This window comes from Pan paniscus, chromosome 5, assembly GCF_029289425.2.
Source record: "Pan paniscus chromosome 5, NHGRI_mPanPan1-v2.0_pri, whole genome shotgun sequence".
NCBI lineage: Eukaryota > Metazoa > Chordata > Mammalia > Primates > Hominidae > Pan > Pan paniscus.
The window spans coordinates 93,647,874-93,668,316 of record NC_073254.2 but is presented as its reverse complement, the minus strand read 5'-3'; the positions used below and the strand labels follow the sequence as shown (position 1 = coordinate 93,668,316).

The following is a 20,443-nucleotide window of genomic DNA, read 5'->3' as shown; positions in this document are numbered from 1 at the left end:
CAAAAGAAAAAAAAATGGTTAAGATTGACCATCCTTACCTCTTGTACTCTTGCCACCGTTAAACTCTGCTCTATCATTGATGCCCAAGTCTGAAGCACATTTTACACAATAGACTGTTGAGTTGCATTTAATTTCTTTTTTATCACTTATTCTTTTATTTTTTCTGGTCTTGTAACTTAGAGACAAATATTTTATGATTTTATATAACTATCTCAATTTAGTTCTATGATTCTGCTCTTTTTAGAAGTATTATTGATTTTTGCCTATTTTATTTCCCTCCTAATAGTTTTATCATTTTTTAAAATTTTGATTCTTGTCTTTCTTTTCCTTCCCACTTTTCTTTTGTATTTCATCATGTGTACCCCCATACTTAATAATTTTCACTCTTCCTTTATAACTTTGAACTTCTACCTCTGAAATCCAGGGAAAGGTGTATTTTGCTCTCTTGCATTTCTTTAATTCAAGCAAGATAATGGCCACTGGGCTTGGTGTAGAGCATGAAGATTATTTTAAGTAGCAGTGTATCATGCTGTTGGAATGAACACTGGACCAGAGTTTGAATAATAGCTCTATTGTATCTAACAGTGAAACCTTAGGTAAGCTCTAATCTCTAGATCTCAGTCCCATCATTTTTTAAACTGGGACTAAAATACCTTCCCTGTTTTCAGTCACAGATTAGATATAAAATTCATATGTGATAAGGATTGCTAGAATACTTTGGAAATTGCCAGGTACTATTAAAAGATTTTTCATTCATCTGAATGTTTTTATTTTGTTCTTATCAGTAGAGGTCCATTAAGTAAACCCTTCCTGATCACAAAATTAAAATTACTCCTCTATTACCAGGTTCCTATTCTTCTTGACAAAGTAAAATATACTTAAATCTAGCATATTTTCTCTGATCCTAGTAGTCAATCTCCTTGCTGAATGTATTCCCATATTTTACTTCCAGTTTATGCCACTAATTTAACATTACAGCATATTGATCATATTACCACTGTTATCTCAGGTGACATTTTATTTATTCATTTATTTATTTTTTTCTAGTCTTTGAGGCGGAGTCTCACTCTGTTGCCCAGGCTGGAGTGCAGTGGCATGATCTCGGCTCACTGCAACCTCCGCTTCCTGAGTTCAAGCAATTCTCCTTCCTCAGCCTCCCAAGTAGGTGGGATTACAGGCATGCGCCACCATGCCTGGCTAATTTTTGTATATTTAGTAGAGGCGGGGTTTCACCATGTTGGCCAGGCTGGTCTCGAACTTCTGGCATCAAGTGATCCACCTGCCTCCGCCTCCCAAAGTGCTGGGATTACAGGCATAAGCCACCGTGTCCAGCCAACAACTAAATAGAATTTAAGTTGTATTTATACTCAGGTTCTCTCGTCCTTCTTCAGCCCTTCAATATGTATCACAGGTGCATTTCCTCATTCATAAAGGACACTTAGATTACTATCTTGCATTCCTACCATCTGATTCACCATAAATATACCTACATTGTCGCTAGGTTTTATAATAAAGTTTTCTACAACATAATCTCTGTGGGCATTTCCAAACATCTTAAGTTTTCTTCTATAATGACTCATCCTGTGGATGCTCCATGATATAGATTCTTATTGATTTGCAATGTACCTAAATCATCTTTGCCTTCCATTGGTATTACTTTTTTTTAATTCCTTTTGTTTTTGTTTTTGAAAGAGTCAGCGGAAAGTACAAAGTATTAAAACATGTATTCTTCTCTCCACTAATAATAGCACTAGCTACCATTTATCTTTACAACAATTATGCAACCGCCTTGAAGTTCAGGGAGGTTAACTAATCTTTCTGAAGTGACACAGAGAGTGTCCAAGGAGAGCCGTTCTCTCTCACTCTCCTGTGGTATCTCCTCATTTACCCAGTCTCTATGAAACTCCCTGTTTCCACATCCTGTTACCTCTCCGTGTCAGTAATTGGCATCTACTAGGCTTGTTATCACAGGAAAAAAAAGAAGAAAGGCTGTAAACATGCTAATTGAATTCATCCTTTTTTTAATAGGACTGTTTTTCTGGTTGATTGTCAGCTTGAATTTTTTTTCAGTATCCCAAAATATTAGCTCAGTATTTTTTAAAGTTATAAGTTAGTAATATTCCCTTTCATTCAGGTGATTAATAAAGTGAATGAGTAAAATTAACCTTGAGCAAGATCCCTTTATGTCCTCACTCAGTACAATTATTTTAGATTTATTGTAACCCTTATCTTGTTGTCTTAAAACCAGTTCCAAAATCCATGAATCTTTGGGGAGTTTTACTTTTTTTTTTAAGAAATGGTGTCTCACTACGTTACCCAGGCTGATCTCGAACTCCTGGGCTCAAGAAATCCTCCTGCCTTGGCCTCCCAAAGTGCTGGGATTACAGGCATGAGCCACCACACCCAGCCTCAAATTCTGAAAGTACTTCATTATAAGATATTTTCACTTAACACTGTAAAAATTTCTCATTTCATGGAACCTGATTCTTGTTTGATTCTTATCCAGAAAATGCTTTTGTAGCAAAATACTTAACTTACTTTAAAGCATTAACAAAACTACCTTACATTTCATCAGAAATATCATGTTCCCTTCTCTCAGGGTGTTACATTTCCAGCCATGCATGCCATGTGGTCTTCTTGGGCTCCCCCTCTTGAAAGAAGCAAACTTCTTAGCATTTCATATGCAGGTGAGATAACAATTACCAAATTTTGCTGTAATATGTTATGTATATATCAACCTTTGGGAAAAAGGGCCTGCATACCAGAACGATGCAATGTTGGATTGGATGCCCCTTTGGGGAGAACATTAAGTTTCGGTAGTATAACTTTATTACCAATTTTTCTCTTTGGCTCAACAACTTATAGTAATGCAGCTTAATTGACTAATGTCATTTTCCCCATCTGCCATCATCTATTTCAAAGTATGTTGTGTTTTCAGATATTGGTATAGAGATGCTATTTTTTTTTCTTTTTCTGTTTACTTTTTTGGGGGTTTTAAATTTTATTTTTGTTTGTTTAGAGATGCTATTTTAAAAAAAGGAAAAAAAAGGCCAGTAGCTAGAAAATTGAGTGTTTTTGTCCTTAAATTGTGATTTCTGTTTTGATTAACTAATGAATGTATCATGATTCTCAACCCCTCTCTTCATGCATCTTTTTTCTATTGCATCTTTATTTGCCATCATTTTGATCTACAGGTGAGATAACATGAGTTTTATATATGTGAATTATAATTTTATCAGATTGCATAAGAAATTCTAGCCTTTCTTTCATTGACTGAATTAAAATTTTTCCACCGGACTGCTTTCTAAATACAGTAGTTGAGAAAAGGCCTCTCTGTGGTACTTTTAAGCTAAAATCTGAAGGATAAGAACAAACCATTCATGCAGGGAGAAGAGCATTTCAGCCAATCAGAACAGCATGTACGAGCACACTCAGGCAAGAAATAACATAAGGGTTAAAAGAAGTGGAAAACTACTTTGGATGGCTAGAACTCAGTGAGTAAGGAGGATGATGGCATAAGATGAGGTTAGAGAAAGAGATAAGAGCCGGGTTATATCAGGTCTTACAGGCTACAGGAAAAAATGTAGATTGTTTTTTAAGAGGCATGATTCAATTACATTTTAAGAAGATTATTCTTGCAGCTATGTTGAGATTGACATGAGAAATCTGATGATAGGTTCAAGAACAGGTACTATCTAAGGTTCCCCTTTACCTATTGAATAAATCCCAAACTCCTTGAACTAGGGGCAAGATTCTTTACAGTCTTCACTACTTTGTTGCAGCTAGCCTTATATCTCTGGCAGATAGTGCCTAGCATGGAGTAGGTACTCAGTAACTGTTCAACTGTCCAACCTATTTTTCCAGCTTTATCTGCTTTTCCTTTCCTTTACCCAAATGAAGTTCCCAAGCCTACTGTCTGCTTTACTACTTCCATTCCTTTGCTTGTCCTGTTATACTACCTCTATATCTTTTTTCTAATCTTGTTTCTATGGGACCAAATTTTAGCCTTTTTTTTTTTGAGCCAGGGTCTCACTCCAGGCTGGAAGGCAGTGGCACAATCGCCCCTCACTGCAGCCTCAACAGCTGAAGCGATCCTCCCACCTCAACCTCCCAAGTAGTTAAGTAGCTGGTACTACAGGCGTGCATCACCACCATACCCAGATAATTTTTGTATTTTTAGTACAGATAGGAGTTTGCCATATTGCCCAGGCTGGTCTCAAACTCCTAGGCTCAGGTGATCCACCCGCGTCAGCCTCCCAAAGTGCAGGGATTACAGGCATGAGCCACTGTGCCCAGCCTGTTACCCATCCTCTGTAAGCAGTAGACTTGTCTGTCCTATCCTTGTTTCTCTCTCCAAAGTTTATAAAATAGTCTTATGTGTTGTTCTAGGAGCACAGCTTGGGACAGTAATTTCTCTTCCTCTTTCTGGAATAATTTGCTACTATATGAATTGGACTTATGTCTTCTACTTTTTTGGTAAGTTTAAAATTTTAGCTAAATTATAATGTAACAAATTCAAAATGTAATAATAGTAGCCTAATAATGTTTTAAAAATATATCTTCCAAATCACTGAACCATAGTTCTGAAACACTTCCTGATAACCTGTTTTTCAAGTTGGTATGATTTACTTGACCTATTTGAGTTACGAGCTGATGTTAGTTTTGGAATATTTCTCAGTAGAAATGACTGTTGATCCTGTACTTAAATAGTATATTTGCTATCAAAAAATCACTATCTTAGGTATTTTGAATTTCTTCTCAAGCAAAGTAGGATGTTCTCACTTGGTAGTTTTAATGTTTTTTTTTTTTTTTTTCTCTTTACTTAGTCCCAAGGCATTTTATTGCTCAATTTCCTTGGCAGCATGATACACATTTTTAATAAATTAGATTTTCACATAGACATGTCATGCAAGAAATATATCTGCAATCAAAATTTAAAACTCAACTAACAAAAACAGACACCTTTGGAAATATGTAGATTGTGGAAATGTATCTTCAAAAAGATTTGTCTGGTAGACCCTGATAGGCAAAGTCATGTGGTTAAAAGTTGTTTTCTTCTGGCTGGGTGCAGTGGCTCACACCTGTAATCCCAGCACTTTGGGAGGCCGAGGCGGGTGGATCACGAGGTCAGGAGTTCAAGACCAGCCTGGCCAACATGGTGGAACCCCATCTCTACTCAAAATACAAAAATTAGCCAGGCGTGGTGGCACATGCCTGTAGTCCCAGCTACTCAGGAGGCTGAGACAGTAGAGTTGCTTGAACCCGGCAGGCGGAGGTTGCAGTGAGCCAAGATCACGTCACTGCACTCCAGCCTGTGCGACAGAGCAAGACTCTATCTCAAAAAAAAAAAAAAAAAGTTGTTTTCTTCAAAATGTATAAGCAATAATACAGTTATAGCAATTATCCCATTAAAGAATTGAGAGAAACTTGAAATTGAATCCAAACTGAAGTCAGTTTTACATTGAATTTATAGTTACATAATTTTTTCAAGACATGTAAAAATTGTTGGTGCATTCTAATTTTGTGTTTTTGTTTTGTTTTGTTTGTTATTTGGTACATTCTAATTTTATCTAACTATTATTTTTCTATTTTAAGGTACTATTGGAATATTTTGGTTTCTTTTGTGGATCTGGTTAGTTAGTGACACACCACAAAAACACAAGAGAATTTCCCATTATGAAAAGGAATACATTCTTTCATCATTAAGAAATCAGGTATGGACTTTGACACATTTTAAAATTAATGTCAGAAACTTTTTTTCTTCAGAATTAAGATATCAATTTTTAAAAATAGATATTCCTATTGTGCATGCTCTAGACAAAGTAGAATAGGCAAATGAAATAAACATCCAAAGTATTGTCTGGCTGGGTGCAGTGGCTCACACTTGTAATCCCAGTACTTTGGGGAGGTCTAGGTGGGAGGATCATTTGAGGTCAGGAGACTAGCCTAGTCAACATAGTGAGACCCTTTCTCTACAAAACATTTAAAATATTTTTAAAAAATTTTTAAATACATAAATATGAACAAAGTATTGTCTGAAGAATTTCAGTTCTTTCCTTTTTTATAGAAAGTATAGTTTTATAAACTATAAAAAATATTTTTAAGTCATTTTAAAACCTTTTAGTGTAGTGATTATCAAATGAGTCTTGTTTGTTTTTTCCACTTGATTAGTAGAAAATAAAATGTGTTATTCATGAAAGGATTCTCATTCTGACCATTAGTTGTTAGAAAACCAACTAGTGTGTTTATACAGTTGTGCATCCCAAATCTGAAAATTCTAAATCCAAAATACTCTGAAATCCAAAAGTTTTTGAGAACCCACATGATGCTCAAAGGAAATACTCATTGGAGCATTTCAGAGTTCAGATTTTTGGATTTTAAGATTTAGGATGCTTGGCCAGCCTGATGGCTCACTCCTGTAATCCCAGCACTTTGGGAGGCTGAGGCAGGCGGATCGCCTGAGGTCGGGAGTTCGAGATCAGCCCGGCCAACATGACAAAACCCCATCTCTGCTAAAAATACAAAAATTAGCTGGGCATGGTGGCACATACCTGTAGTCCCAGCTACTCGGGAGGCTGAGACAGGAGAATTCCTTGAACCCAGGAGGCAGAGGTTGCAGTGAGCTGAGATCGTGCCACTGCACTCCAGCCTGGGTGACAGAGCGAGACTCCATCTCGAAAAGAAAAACAAGATTTAGGATGCTTAACTGGGAAGGTATGTGATACAAATATTCTAAAATCCAGAATCCAAAACACTTCTGCTTCCAAGCATTTCAGACAAGGGATATTGGACCTGTATCTATATTTTAAATGAGTGTCATTAAAGAAAGAGAACAGCACATTTATTATGATATAATATTATAATATGATATACATCTGTTTGCTCTTCTAGAGTAGGTCTTTAGAAAAAAATTTATATCTTATTAAAACCAGATTTCAATCACTTAATCGAGCACAAAGGCAAATCACAAATAAAAATCTATAATAATTCAATATACTAAATTCTCAAACCATGGAAACAAAATGTTTGCCTTTTGAGTAAAATAAAAGAAGAACATAAAAACATTAGGAAAGATTAAAATATACACAGTTTGTTTTCAGCATTCTTATTGGCTTCAAAGTCACTGTATTAGTTTAAGAACATAAAATATTTAAAACTTTTCCTATTAAATTATCATGATTGATATTTTATTTTATTTATTTTTTTTTTTTTTAGACAGAGTTTCACTCTCTCACCCAGGCTGGAGTGTAGTGGCACAATCTCAGCTCACTGCAACCTCTATCTCCCTGGTTCAATCAATTCTCCTGCCTCAGCCTCCTGAGTTGCTGGGATTACAGGTGCATGCCACCACTCCCAGCTAATTTTTTGTATTTTTAGTAGAGATGGGATTTCACCTTATTGGCCAGGCTGGTCTCGAACTCCTGGCCTCAAGCGATCCTCCCACCTTGGCCTCCCAAAGTGCTGGGATTACAGGCATGAACCACTGTGCCTAGCCCAAGATTGATATTTTAAATATTTATATACAGTATAACCAGGCAGTAAAATTAAAAACTTAGTCTTGGCTGGGCATGGTGATTTACGCCTGTAATCCCAGCACTTTGGAAGGCTAAGGCAGTCAGTTTTCTTGAGCCCTGGTGTTCAAGACCAGCCTGGACAACATAGCGAGACCCCATCTCTAAAAAGAAGAAAAAATGTACTCTTTAAAATTTCTTTTTAAGTTTTTTATTTTGCTATAAATGTCTCTACAAGCAGCTGAACTTTAAGAATTATGACCTGTCTTGATCTTTGCCAAAGATTGGCAAAAACTTAGAAACAGAAGAAATCAGCACTGTAATAAAGTTTTAACCAGGTGGAGAGCTCATATCCAAGGTTACTTGGGTCTGAGTCTTCCCAGCAAAAAAAAAAAAAAATTAATACAAGTAAAAAAGAAAGTTTTAGCTGGGTGTGGTGGCACACAAGTGCAGTTCCAGCTCCTCAGGAGGCTGAGGCAAGGGGACTGCTTGAGTCCAGCAGGTCAAGGTTGCAGTGAACTATGATCAGCCATTGCACTCCAACCTGGGCAACAGAGCAAGACCATGTCTCAAAAAAAAAAAGTTAAGTTACTTTGAAAGTTTAGAGTCCTACATGATGTTAATTGAATTACCCACTTTTTTCCCCTTAAGGAACAGGTAAAAAAAATTTAACACATTATAAATAGATGTCGCCATGTAAAACTTGATATGTTTTGTCATTTTCTCAACATTGATGGGTAACAGCTTGCTTTCTCCAATATTTCATTTTTATCATGATCTTCCAGAACTTATAAAACTTTTGAGTTTGTTTAAATTTTTTAAAAAGCTTTCCCTTGGCCAGGGGTGGTGGCTCACATCTGTAATCCCAACACTTGGGGAGGCCAAGATGGAAGAATTGCTTGAGCCCAGGAATTGAGACCAGCCTGGGCAACATGACGAGACCTCATCTCTACAAAAAATTTAAAAATTAGCCAAGCATGAGGTTATGCACCTGTAGTCCCAGCTACTCGGCTAGCTGCGGCAGGAGGATTGAGTGAGCCTGGGAAGTCAACGGTGTAGTAAGCTGTGTTTGTGCCACTGCACTCCAGCTTGGGCAACAGAGCAAGACCCTGTCTTAAAAAAAAAAAAAAAAAAGCTTTCTCTACATTGATATGTGTCTTAATCTCTCCAAACTTAGGTTGTTTCTCCACACACTTCAGAAAAAGGAGTTAGGAGGAGAAGCCCAGATTGCATTCCTTTTTTTTTTTTTTTGAGTCTAGCTCAGTGCCCAGGCTGGAGTACAGTGGCACCATCACAGCTCAGTGCAGCCTCAACCCTACAGGTTCAAGCAGTCTTCCCACCTCAGCCTCTCGAGTAGCTGGGACTACAGGTGCACACCACCATGCCTACCTAATTATTTTTTGTAGAGACGGAGTCTCACTATGATGATCAAGCTGGTCTCAAACTGCTGGGCCTAAGGAGTCTTCCTGCCTAAGACTCCCCAAATGCTGGGATTACAGGCATGAGTCACCTTGTACAACCAGACTGCATTCTTAAAGCACATGACGTTATAGTTGACAATGTTGTAAAATGATATGTTACATGAAGCTCCACCTTTAAATCTTGGACCCAAGAAATGTGCAGCATCTACTCATTCATTCTTTAAACATTTTTTTTTTTGAAACTTTACTATGACCTAGGTTCTTTGTCAGCTGAGGACTTAAAAATGAATAAGAGGAAACAAATAAAACATGGTTCCTGTGGGGCCCAAGGTCTCCAGAGGGAGACAGACATGGATGGACAGAATTTCAATATAATATAGCCTGCATAATGCAGTGCTATAAGGTACAGGACATCTTTGGAACAGAGAAGGTGGCAGTCCTCAGCCAGCCTGGGGCAGACAGGAAAAGCTTCCTTGTGTCAGTGCCTTTTGGCCAAAGGAACACACTTGTAGTTGAACAAGTTGGGTTTCTTGGTTCATTGCAGTGAGGAAGAAAGCACACTATGAAGAACCATGGGGCATCTCAGTGCAGAGTTGAGAGGAACTTGTTGAAGTTTAGATTTGCATTAGGTGACTTTGGGAAGGGTTTAAAGAATCAATATTTTGCTCTGGATTTGATAATTCTATGATGAATTTTTATCTAGAAGGTGGGGTAAAGCTGTGATTAGTAAGGGCACAGCAGTCACTCATATTAGCTAGGAGAGGAAGATGTTTCTCATTTTTTGTAGTTTATGGCATTCGTGTTTTTGTCTGTGTTCAGACATGACTGTGGAGTGGTTTTTTTTCTTTTTCTTCTTCTTTGTAGAGACAGGGTCTCGCTCTGTCTCCTGGACTGTCATGCAGTGGGGCAATCTGAGCTCACTGTAAAGTGGTCTTATTTTTGTCTTGCTCCAGCATGCTCATAGAGTGGCCTGGTTTCAGTTCAACAGGACAACCCCAGGCCTAGATGTTAGAACCAGGACAGTTTAGCTTACCGCAGCCCAGGACTGCTTTTTTTCTTTTCTCTTTTTTTTTTTTTTTTTTTTTTGAGACAGAGTTTTGCTCTTTTTGCCCAGGCTGAAGTGCAATGGCACGATCTCAGCTCACTGCAACATCCGCCTCCCAGTTTCAAGTGACTCTCCTGCCTCAGCCTCCTGAGTAGCCAGGATAACAGGTGTGCACCACCACGCCCAGCTAATTTTGTATTTTTAGTAGAGATGGGGTTTCTCCATGTTGGTCAGGCTGGTCTCGAACTCCCAACCTCAGGTGATCCACCCGCCTTCATCTCCCAAAGTGCTTGTATTACAGGTGGGAGCCACCACACCCGGCCTGACTGCTTTTTTTCTTTCTCACTTTCCTGAGAGAGAGTGATATCTTCTAGAGAGAGAGTGACACCTTCTAGGAAGTGTGGCTGTTGGGTGTTGCTCTCGTGCATAAGGTAAAGGCAAAAAACAGCAGGAGGAGGAACAGGTGGAAGTCAGGTCACAGAGGGTCCTCTGTGCCTCCCTAAGGAGCTTAGCCTTTATCCTTTAGGCACTGGGATGCCATGAAGTATTTGTAAGCTCAAAGTGACAGAATCAGGTTTGCATTGTAGATAGCTTATGCTGGCAGTCATGTCGAAGGAAATCTGAGCTGGACAAGCAAGAGTTGCAGTTCGAATGTTTTCTCAGTTATCCAACCAAGAAAAAGTCAGTACTTATAGGTAGAAATGTGATTTCATTCTTACAATAAGTGGATTTTACAATTATGATAGAATATATAGTTCTAATTCTGATTCAGAAATTTCTATAAGAAGAGAAATAGGCTGGGTACGGTGGCTCACACCTGTAATCCCAGCACTTTGGGAGGCCAAGGCAGGCAGATCATGAGGTCAGGAGTTCGAGACCAGCCTGGCCAATATGGCAAAGCTCCGTCTCTAGTAAAAATACAAAAATTAGCCAGGCATCGTAGCGTGTGCCTGTAGTCCCAGCTACTCGAGAGGCTGAGGCAGAAGAATCACTTGAACCTGGGAGGCGGAGGTTACAGTGAGCCGAGATCGTACCACTGCACTCCAGCCTGGGCGACAGAGCAAGACTCTATCTCAAAAAAAAAAAAAGAGAGAAATAAAAATCTTCATTGCACGCTGCAGTTAAATTCAGAAGGACCATCTCATGACTAGTGAGTACTTTAAGATCATCAGCTACTCCTCTATGTTGAAGATCTCCTTTTAATGAATTGTGGAAAGACATTACCACTTCACCCATTGAAGTGTTCTTTCCTATATATCTGCTATTTTTTATTTTTGTTGTTCTTCTTCTTTTCTTTCTTCTTTTTTTTTTTTTTTTTTGAGACGGAGTTTCGCTCTTGTTCTCTTGTTGCCCAGGCTGGAGTGCAATGGTGCGATCCCGGCTCACTGCAACCTCCGCCTCCTGGGTTCTAGTGATTCTCCTGCCTCAGCCTCCCAAGTAGCTGGGATTACAGGCATGCACCACCACACCCGGCTAATTTTTTTGTATTTTTAGTGGAGACAGGGTTTCTGCATGTTGGTCAGGCTGGTCTCAAACTCCCAACCTCAGGTGATCTACCAGCTTCGGCCTCCCAAAGTGCTGGGATTACAAGCGTGAGCCACCACGCCCGGCTTCTTCTTCTTTTCTTAATTCCGAGGATATCATGGGGTTTTCTTGTTTGGTTGGTTCTGGGTTTGTTTTTTGTTTTTGTTTTTGTGTTGTTTTGTTTTTTGACACAAAGTCTGGTTCTGTTGCCTAGGCTGGAGTGCAGTAGCATGATCTTGGCTCACTGCAGCCTCCCTCTGCCTCCCGGGTTCAAGCCATCCTCCCACCTCAGCCTACCAAGTAGTTGGGACGACAGGTGTGTACCACAAAGCCTGGCTAATTTTTGTATTTTTTGTAGAGACAGGGTTTTGCCATGTTGCCCAGGCTGGTCTTGAACTTGTGAACTCAAGTGATCTGCCTGCCTCAGCCTCCAAAGTGCTGGGATTACAGGCATGAGCCACCATGCCCAGCCTGAAGATAGCATGTTTTGTAACTGTTTTACTTCTCCTTTATGCCTTTTAGGAAGGGTATACAATTTTGCAGCATTGCGAAGCAAATCAAATGGGGACCTTGGTTTGAATATTTAGTTGTCAAATTAAGACAGAAATTAAGAGCATTTTTTACATGTAACTTTGCTAAATCAATTTACTGTTACTTGCATTTGACAAGAAAAATTTTTTTTAAATGGCATATTAGAATATATTCAAGTATTTGTCGAGTGATCTTACCCTCTATATTTCACACATTTCATGACAAATAATTTTTATAGTTTGTCCCTTTCTGTTTCAACTTATATGGAAAAAAAGTTGATTGAGCTATTATTAGAAATTCGATGATACATTCTGAATACAAGATTCAGGATCTCATTGATTTTTCCTTCACAAATTCCATTATCATTTAAATCTCCAAAGTATATTTGCTTTCAAAATGTTGGCTGAGCAAATGATCTGAGCAATTTTAAATTTTTTTGCCTATATGTATTTTCCTTTTTGGGGGGTGGGGGTGGGGAGGACAGAGTCTCCCTCTGTTCCCCAAGCTGGAGAGCAGTGGCACTATCTCAGCTCATTGCAATCTCTGCTTCCCGGGTTCAAGCGATTCTCATGCCTCAGCCTCCCGAGTAGCTGGGATTACATGCACGCATCACCATTCCCGGCTAATTGTTTATATTTTTAGTAGAGCCAGGGTTTCACTGTGTTGGCCAAGTTGGTCTCGAACTCCTGGCCTCAAGTGATCCACCTGCCTTGGCCTCCAAAGTGCTGGGATTACAGGTGTGAGCCACCATGCCCAGCCACGCATATGTATTTTCTTTTATCAGCAGTGGTATTTTAGAATAATGTAGCCCTCTAATAGGAACTTTCAGGACCAGGTGTAGTGACTTATGCCTGTAATCTGATCACTTTGGGAGGCCTAGGTGGAAGGATCACTTGAACCCAGGGGTTAGAGACCTGCCTGGGCAACATAGGGAGACCCCATTTCTACAAAAAATTTAAAAATTACCCGGTGTGGTGGCACATGCCTGTAGTCTCAGCTACTCAGGAGGCTGAGGTGAGAGGATCACTAGAGCCCAGGAGGTTGAGGTTGCAGTAGCCGTGATCGCGCCTCTGCACTCCAGCCTGTGCGACAGAGCGAAACCCTGTCTCAAAAAAAAAAAAAAAAAAAAAAAAGTGGCAGGCACAGTGGCTCACGCCTGTAATCCCAGCACTTTTGAGGCAGGTGGATCGCCTGAGGTTAGGAGTTCTAGACAAGCCTGGCCAACGTGGTGAAACCCTGTCTCTACTAAAAATACAAAAATTAGCCGGGCGTGGTAGCAGCTGCCTATAATCCCAGCTGCTCAGGAGGCTGAGTCAGGAGAATTGCTCGAACCTGGGAGGCAGAGGCTGCAGTGAGTTGAGATCGCGCCACTGCACTCCAGCCTGGGCAACAGAGTGAGATTCCTTCTCAAAAAAAAAAATGCTTTCATAATTTTTAATTTTTTGCCAACAATTAGATATGATGAAGCCATCGAGAGTATGTGTTTACATTGCTTGATTGGCAAGATAGTAGTGTGTTAGAAACAATAGCAAGAGAATAATTTCTAGATCCAGAACATCAAAAAAAGCTGCTTTGTACCTTCTTAAGCCCAACCTTGTGTTGTCCAGTATGGTAGCCACTAGCTCCACGTGGCTGTTATATTTTTAATTTAACTAATTTAATTAAAAATTTAGTTTTGGCCAGGCACGGTCGCTCACACCTGTAATCCCAGTACTTTGGGAGGCTGAGGCGGGCGGATCACGAGGTCAAGAGATCGAGACCATCCTGGCCAACATGGTGAAATCCCATCTCTACTAAAAATACAAAAATTAGCCAGGCATAGTGGCACGCGCCTGTAGTCCCAGCTACTCGGGAAGCTGAGGCAAGAGAATCACTTGAACCTGGGAGGTGGAGGTTGCAGTGAGCCGAGATCACGACACTGCACTCCAGCCTGGCGACAGAGCGAGACTCCGTCTCAAGAAAAAAAAAAAAAAAAATTAGTTCTGGCCAGGCGTGGTGGCTCACACCTGTAATCCCAGCACTTTGGGAGGCCAAAGTGAGTGGATCACCTGAGGTCACGAGTTCAAGACCAGCCTGGTCAACTTAGTGAAACCCCCATCTCTACAAAAATACAAAAATTAGCCAGGCATGACAGTGAGTGCTTGTAATCCCAGCTACTCGGGAGGCTGAGGTGGGAGAATCACTTGAACCCAGGAGGCGAAGGTTGTAGTGAGCCGAGATCGCTCCACTGAACTCCAGCCTGGGCAACAGAGCAAGACTCCATCTAAAAATAAAAAAATTTAGTTATTCAGTCACACATATGTCACACATATGACAAGGGTTTTGTTTCACTTCATTTTCTTTCATCAACCTGTTAGAAGGACAAGATTTAATAACCGCATGTAACTACTGGTTACCCTGTGGACAATGTGCATATAAAACATTTCCATCATCATGGAAAGTTCTACTGGACAGCACTACCTTAAACTCTTGAAGGATTTTTTTATAAATGTCTGCTAGATACGCGGATAGTTTCTCCTAGTAACATTTGAAAATTCATCTTTAACTTGAAAGTTTTTATAAATGAAGACTTTCCCCCTGAAATATAACTTGTAATGTGGAAATGCTATAAGTTGATCTTACAATTCATATTGGGAGAACAGAAAACTGTTGTGTTGTACCTAGATTACAAATGAACACTAAGCTGGAATACATACATTTCACATTCTTCCTTCTAAGCCTCTAACCCTGTGAGCCTTGTATTCGTTTGATAAGCAGCTATTGAGAACCTGCCATGTGAAGGGCTTATGTGTTAGACATACAGCTCATCTTGGTTGGGTGATTGTTCAAAAACATCAGATTATCAAAAACTCAATTGATATTTATAGGTTGTGAAAACATACCAGTGTGACTAAAATTAAATATTTCTTATTTCAGGTTATATTTCCAAGAGGTAGGGTACATTCTTCAGAATATATTCAGTTTTCAGAGATCAAATACATTTACACTTGTACCTTTCAGCATAAAAGAATGATTTCACTTCCTTTGTGGATTTCAAAGCCATATAAAAAGAGCTATGTTCCAAATTCCTTCAAACTCTAAAATCCTCTCTGCCCTGAGCTTTTCAATCAAGAAGGATAAGGGCAGACTTTTTAAAATCTGATCTCTACAGCAGTGGGTCCCAAACTTGCTGCACATTGAAATCACCCAGGGATCTTCAAAAACTAGGGATACTTACCTCCCACCCACCCATAACCTATTCAATTGGTCTGTGGTGTGACCTTGGTCTCAGTGTTTTTAAGGCTCCCCTGGGTGATTCTTATATGCAGCAAAGTTTGGGAACCCACTGCTCTATAGAATCACCAGTGAAGCCTTTTAAAACTTAGATTCCTTGGCCCTACACTCAGAGTTTTTTTGCCTTACTTGTTTTTGTTTTGTTTATTCAATAGGCAGAGAGTAGAACACAGGCCCCTATAATTGTAAAGTATAGCTGGAGTTGAAAACCACTGCTGTAAAAGAATCAATGTTCCCTCTCCTTCTCTTTCCCTATATCTGTACATCTTTGATCATATTAAAAAATACAACCAAGCGCAATGGCTCACTGGCTCACGCTTGTAATCCCAGCACTTTGGGAGGCCGAGGCTAGCGGATCACCTGAGGTCAAGAGTTCACCACCAGCCTGGCCAATATGGTGAAACCCCATCTCTACTAAAAATACAAAAATCAGCCAGGGGTGGTGGCAGGCGCCTGTAATCCCAGCTACTCGGGAGGCTGAGGCAGGAGAATCGTTTGAACCTCAGAGGCAGAGGTTGCAGTGAGCCAAGATCGCGCCACTGCACTCCATCCTGGACAACAGAGCAAGACTCCATCTCATAAATAAATAATAATTTTTTAAAATTTGTAATTAAAAAACACAAGAGCATATCTACAAAGATGTCAAATAAAAAGTCCATATGAAAAAGGCCAGAAGAAGGTTGGGCAATACTGGTTCTTCCTCTTTTTAAAATAACAGCAACTGTGAACTCTGAAGGCAGAAACATAGATTGCTCTTGCTTTTGGGAAAAACAACAGTCTTAGCGTATAGAAAATATAAAAATCTGATGCCCTAAATATCAGTGGTATCCAAGCTTTCTTGATCATGCAAGAATCAATAAACAGGTGGGAGGCTCACAATCTGAATGTATATATATATATATTTTTTTCTTTTGAGACAGAGTGTTGCTCTGTCGCCAAGCTGGAGTGCAGTGATGTGATCTTAGCTCACTGCAACCTCCGCCCCCTGAGTTCAAGCGATTCTCCTGCCTCAGCCTCCCGAGTAGCTGGGACTACAGGTCGCGCCACCACATCCAGCTAATTTTTGTATTTTTAGTAGAGACGGGGTTTCACCATGTTGGCCAGGATGGTCTTGATCTCTTGACCTCATGATCCGCCTGCCTCGGCCTCCCAAAGTGCTAGGATTACTGGCGTGAGCCACCACGCCTGGCCGTATATTTATTCTTAAGTTATCTATATGTACTATGATACTTATGTATATCATAAAATATATACAGAAATAGACTTTTTAAAGGATTGATAGATGAAATAAACAGAATATACATAAAATTTACATCTTAATAGAAAAAAACTTCTTTGCTATAACTTAAAAATTACAAATAATTTGTTGTTTTTATTTTTTGAGACAGAGTCTCGCTCTGTCGCCCAGGCGGGAGTGCAGTAGCGTGATCTCAGCTCTCTGCAACCTCCACCTCCCGGGTTCAAGCAATTCTCATGCCTCAGACTCTTAACCAGCTGGAATTACTGCTGCGCACCACCACACCCAGCTAATTTTTGTATTTTTAGTAGAGACAGGGTTTCACCATGTTGCCCAGGTTGGTCTCGAACTGTTGGTCTCCAGTTATCTGCCCGCCTCGGCCTCCCAAAGTGCTGGAATTACAGGTGTGAGCCACCATGCCCAGCCATAATTTGTTGATATAATAATATTTAAAGGGAGCAATGTGTTTGACTATGTTATAGTTAATGATCTGCCATTATTTTGCTTGGCGAAGTAGTTGACAAAGGACTCATCAAGAAAAGTGGCAGCTCAGCCGGGTATGGTGGCTCACGCCTGTAATCCCAGCACTTTGGGAGGCTGAGGCGGACAGATCACGAGGTCAGGAGATCGAGACCATCCTGGCTAACACGGTGAAACTCTGTCTCTACTAAAAATACAAAACATTTGCCTGACATGGTGGCACGTGCCTGTGATTCCAGCTACTCAGGAGGCTGAGGCAGGAGAATCACTTGAACCTGGGAGAGAGAAGTTGCAGTGAGCCGAAATCGCACCACTGCAATCCAGCCTGAGCAACAGAGTGAGACTCCATCTCAAAAATAAATAAATAAATAAATAAAAGTAAAAGACACTTAAAATAAATCACTTACGCTGGGGGCAGTGGCTCACACCTGTAATCCCAGAACTTTGGGAGGCTGAGGCAGGCAGATCACTTCAGGTCAGGAGTTCGAAACCAGCCTGGCCAACATGATGAAACCCCGCCTTTACTAAAATACAAAAATTAGCCAGATGTGGTGGTGCACACCTGTAATCCCAGCTACTTGGGGGGCTGAGGCCGGAGATTGCTTGAACCCGGGAGGCAGAGGTTGCAGTGAGCTGAGATTGCACCACTGCACTCCAGCCTGGGCAATAGAGCAAGACTCCATCTCAAAAAAAAATACATAGGCCAGGTGCAGTGGCTCACGCCTGCAATCCCAACACTTTGGGAGGCCAAGGCAGGCGGATCACCTGAGGTCAGGAGTTCGAGACCAGCCTGGGCAACATAGTGAAACCTTGTCTCTACTGAAAATACAAAAATTAGTCAGGCATGGTGGTGCATGCCCATAGTCCCAGCTACTCGTGAGGCTGAGGCAGGAGAATCCGACTTGAAGTGGGGAGGCAGAAGTTGCAGTGAGCCGAGATCATGCCACTGCACTCCAGCCTGGGTGACAGAGCAAGACTCTCTTAAAATAAGATAAAATAGTACTTAAACTGCAATATGCTATAATACTCTGAGGGCAAACAAACAAGTGAGGATGCCATTATTAACCCCTCTGAATTGGGGGACTCATACGATTTGTAATCACCTGACATACTCCAGGGCCAACATATTTATTAAATATTAATAGAGTGTGTTTTTTTATTTTTATAATAAAAATGAGTAAAAATGGAAATAAATAGAAATATGTCTTTCCTCACCCCCAACAGATCATCTTGCATACCCCTATGGTGCTTTTACCCTGCTTTAAAGACCACTACTGCATATGGCTGCATACAGAAACCTTGTATTGCCTAATTTTTATAAATCATTTCAATTGAATAAAGATTGGATAATTAAACATGAATTCTAACAGGACCTTCCAATCTCTTTCCTTTATCCTTATGTCAACCTCTGAATCTGACTGTGAAACTATATTTTAGAAATAGAGAATTCAGGCCGGGCACGGTGGCTCACGCCTGTAATCCCAGCACTTTGGGTCAGATCACTTGCAGTCAGGAGTTCAAGACCAGCCTAACCAACATGGCGAAACCCCGTTTCTACTAAAAATGCAAAAATTAGCCAGGCCTGGTGGAGTATGCCTATAATCCCAGCTACTTGGGAGGCTGAGGCAGGAGAATCACTTGAACTCAGGAGGCAGAGGTTGCAGTGAGCCGAGATTGTGCCATTGCACTCCAGCCTGGGCAACAAGAGTGAAACTTGTCTCAAAAAAGAAAAAAAAAAAAAAGAAAAAAAGAAATAGATAAATCAATGCTGCAGGTGACTTCTGACATTCATAAAGAATGTTTAGGGTTGACATTATAGCTCTATGAATACATTTTTACTTTTTCCTCTAATCTGAATCATGGACTTTCTAGTTAATATATTTTTTAAAAAATCAAACAACTAAATATTTATCATGTATTTTGCTATTTAATATTTCAAAGGAGTTGATTTAAAAATTTGGAGTTTACTAATTAAGGTGATATTCTGTATGAATTCTGGATAGAGTTTTAGCTGATACGGTACAGATCTAAGCATTAACATAGCCGTAGTTTATCCTAATTATTCCTGTTTTCTTCAGCTTTCTTCACAGAAGTCAGTGCCGTGGGTACCCATTTTAAAATCCCTGCCACTTTGGGCTATCGTAGTTGCACACTTTTCTTACAACTGGACTTTTTATACTTTATTGACATTATTGCCTACTTATATGAAGGAGATCCTAAGGTTCAATGTTCAAGAGGTAAGAAAAAATAATCATCTGCTTCTTATATATATAGTATAAGACCATACACAGAATTTGTTCTCATCTATATAAAATTCAGTTATTTTGTATCTTCCATTTTACTCTGCTGTCCTAAATTTTAGAGATTCTTATACATCAAAGGACTATTAAGAAAATGAAAAACAACCCACTGAATGGGAGAAAGCATTTATAAATCAAACATCTAATAAGGGTCTAGTATCCAGACATATTAAGAATTCTTACAATTCAATAATAAAAAGACAACTCAGTTTTTAAAATGGGCAAAGGACTTGAATACGAATACACATTTCTCCAAAGATACACAGATGGCCAATAAGCACATGTAAGGATGCCCGACATCAGGCCGGGTGTAGTGGCTCACGCCTGCAATCCTACCACTTTGGGAGGTCGAGGCAGGTGGATCACTTGAGGCCAGGCATTCGAGACCAGACCGGGCAACATGGTGAAACCCTGTCTCTGTTAAAAATACAAAAAAGGCCAGGCGCGGTCACTCACGCCTATAATCCCAGCACTTTGGGAGGCCAAGGCAGGCGGATCACCTGAGGTCAGGAGTTTGAGACCAGCCTGACAAATATGGAGAAACCCCATCTCTACTAAAAATACAAAACTAACCAGGCGTGGTAGTGCATGCCTGTAATCCCAGCTACTCGAGAGGTTGAGGCAGGAGAATTGCTTGAACCCGGGAAGCGGAAATTGTGGTGACCCAGGATCAAGCCATTGCACTCCAGCCTGGGCAACAAGAGTGAAACTCCATCTCAAAAAATAATAATAATAATAAATAATCCCAGCACTTTGGGAGGCTGAGGCAGAAGGACTGCTTGAGCCCAGGAGTTCGAGACCAGATTGGATAATACAGCAAAACCGTCTCTACTAAAAACACACAAAAAAATTAACCGGGCATGGTGGCCTACACCTGTAATCCCAGCTACTAGGGAGGCTGAGGCACGAGAATCTCTTGAACCCAGGAGGTGAAGGTTGCAGTGAGCTGAGATCATGCCGCTGCACTCCAGCCTGGGCAGCAGAACAAGACTCTGTCCCAGGAAAAAAAAAAAAAAATGCTAACAAGGCTGACTGCACAACTGCACTGGCTACATGGACTTACCTGCTTTTAAAACTATTAAAGTGAATCCTCAGTCACTCACATTCCAAAGTATACTATA

The 20,443-nt window shown here is 40.2% G+C and overlaps 1 protein-coding gene across 10 annotated transcripts in view; it reads left to right on the top strand.

The window, feature by feature from the left end:
- The window catches only part of SLC17A5 (solute carrier family 17 member 5), an 87,712-nt gene that overhangs the window by 18,790 nt on the left and 48,479 nt on the right, over window positions 1–20,443 (top strand). For 8 of the 10 annotated variants that reach the window (XM_034962384.3, XM_003809524.5, XM_034962385.3 and 5 more), the window contains 4 exons: window positions 2,600–2,687; window positions 4,390–4,476; window positions 5,596–5,714; window positions 19,101–19,259. In XM_034962384.3, coding sequence (XP_034818275.1) covers window positions 2,600–2,687; window positions 4,390–4,476; window positions 5,596–5,714; window positions 19,101–19,259 — 453 coding nt within the window. The remainder of the gene's footprint in view (window positions 1–2,599; window positions 2,688–4,389; window positions 4,477–5,595; window positions 5,715–19,100; window positions 19,260–20,443) is intronic. The other 2 variants (XM_063605380.1, XM_063605379.1) reach the window with 1 other exon arrangement.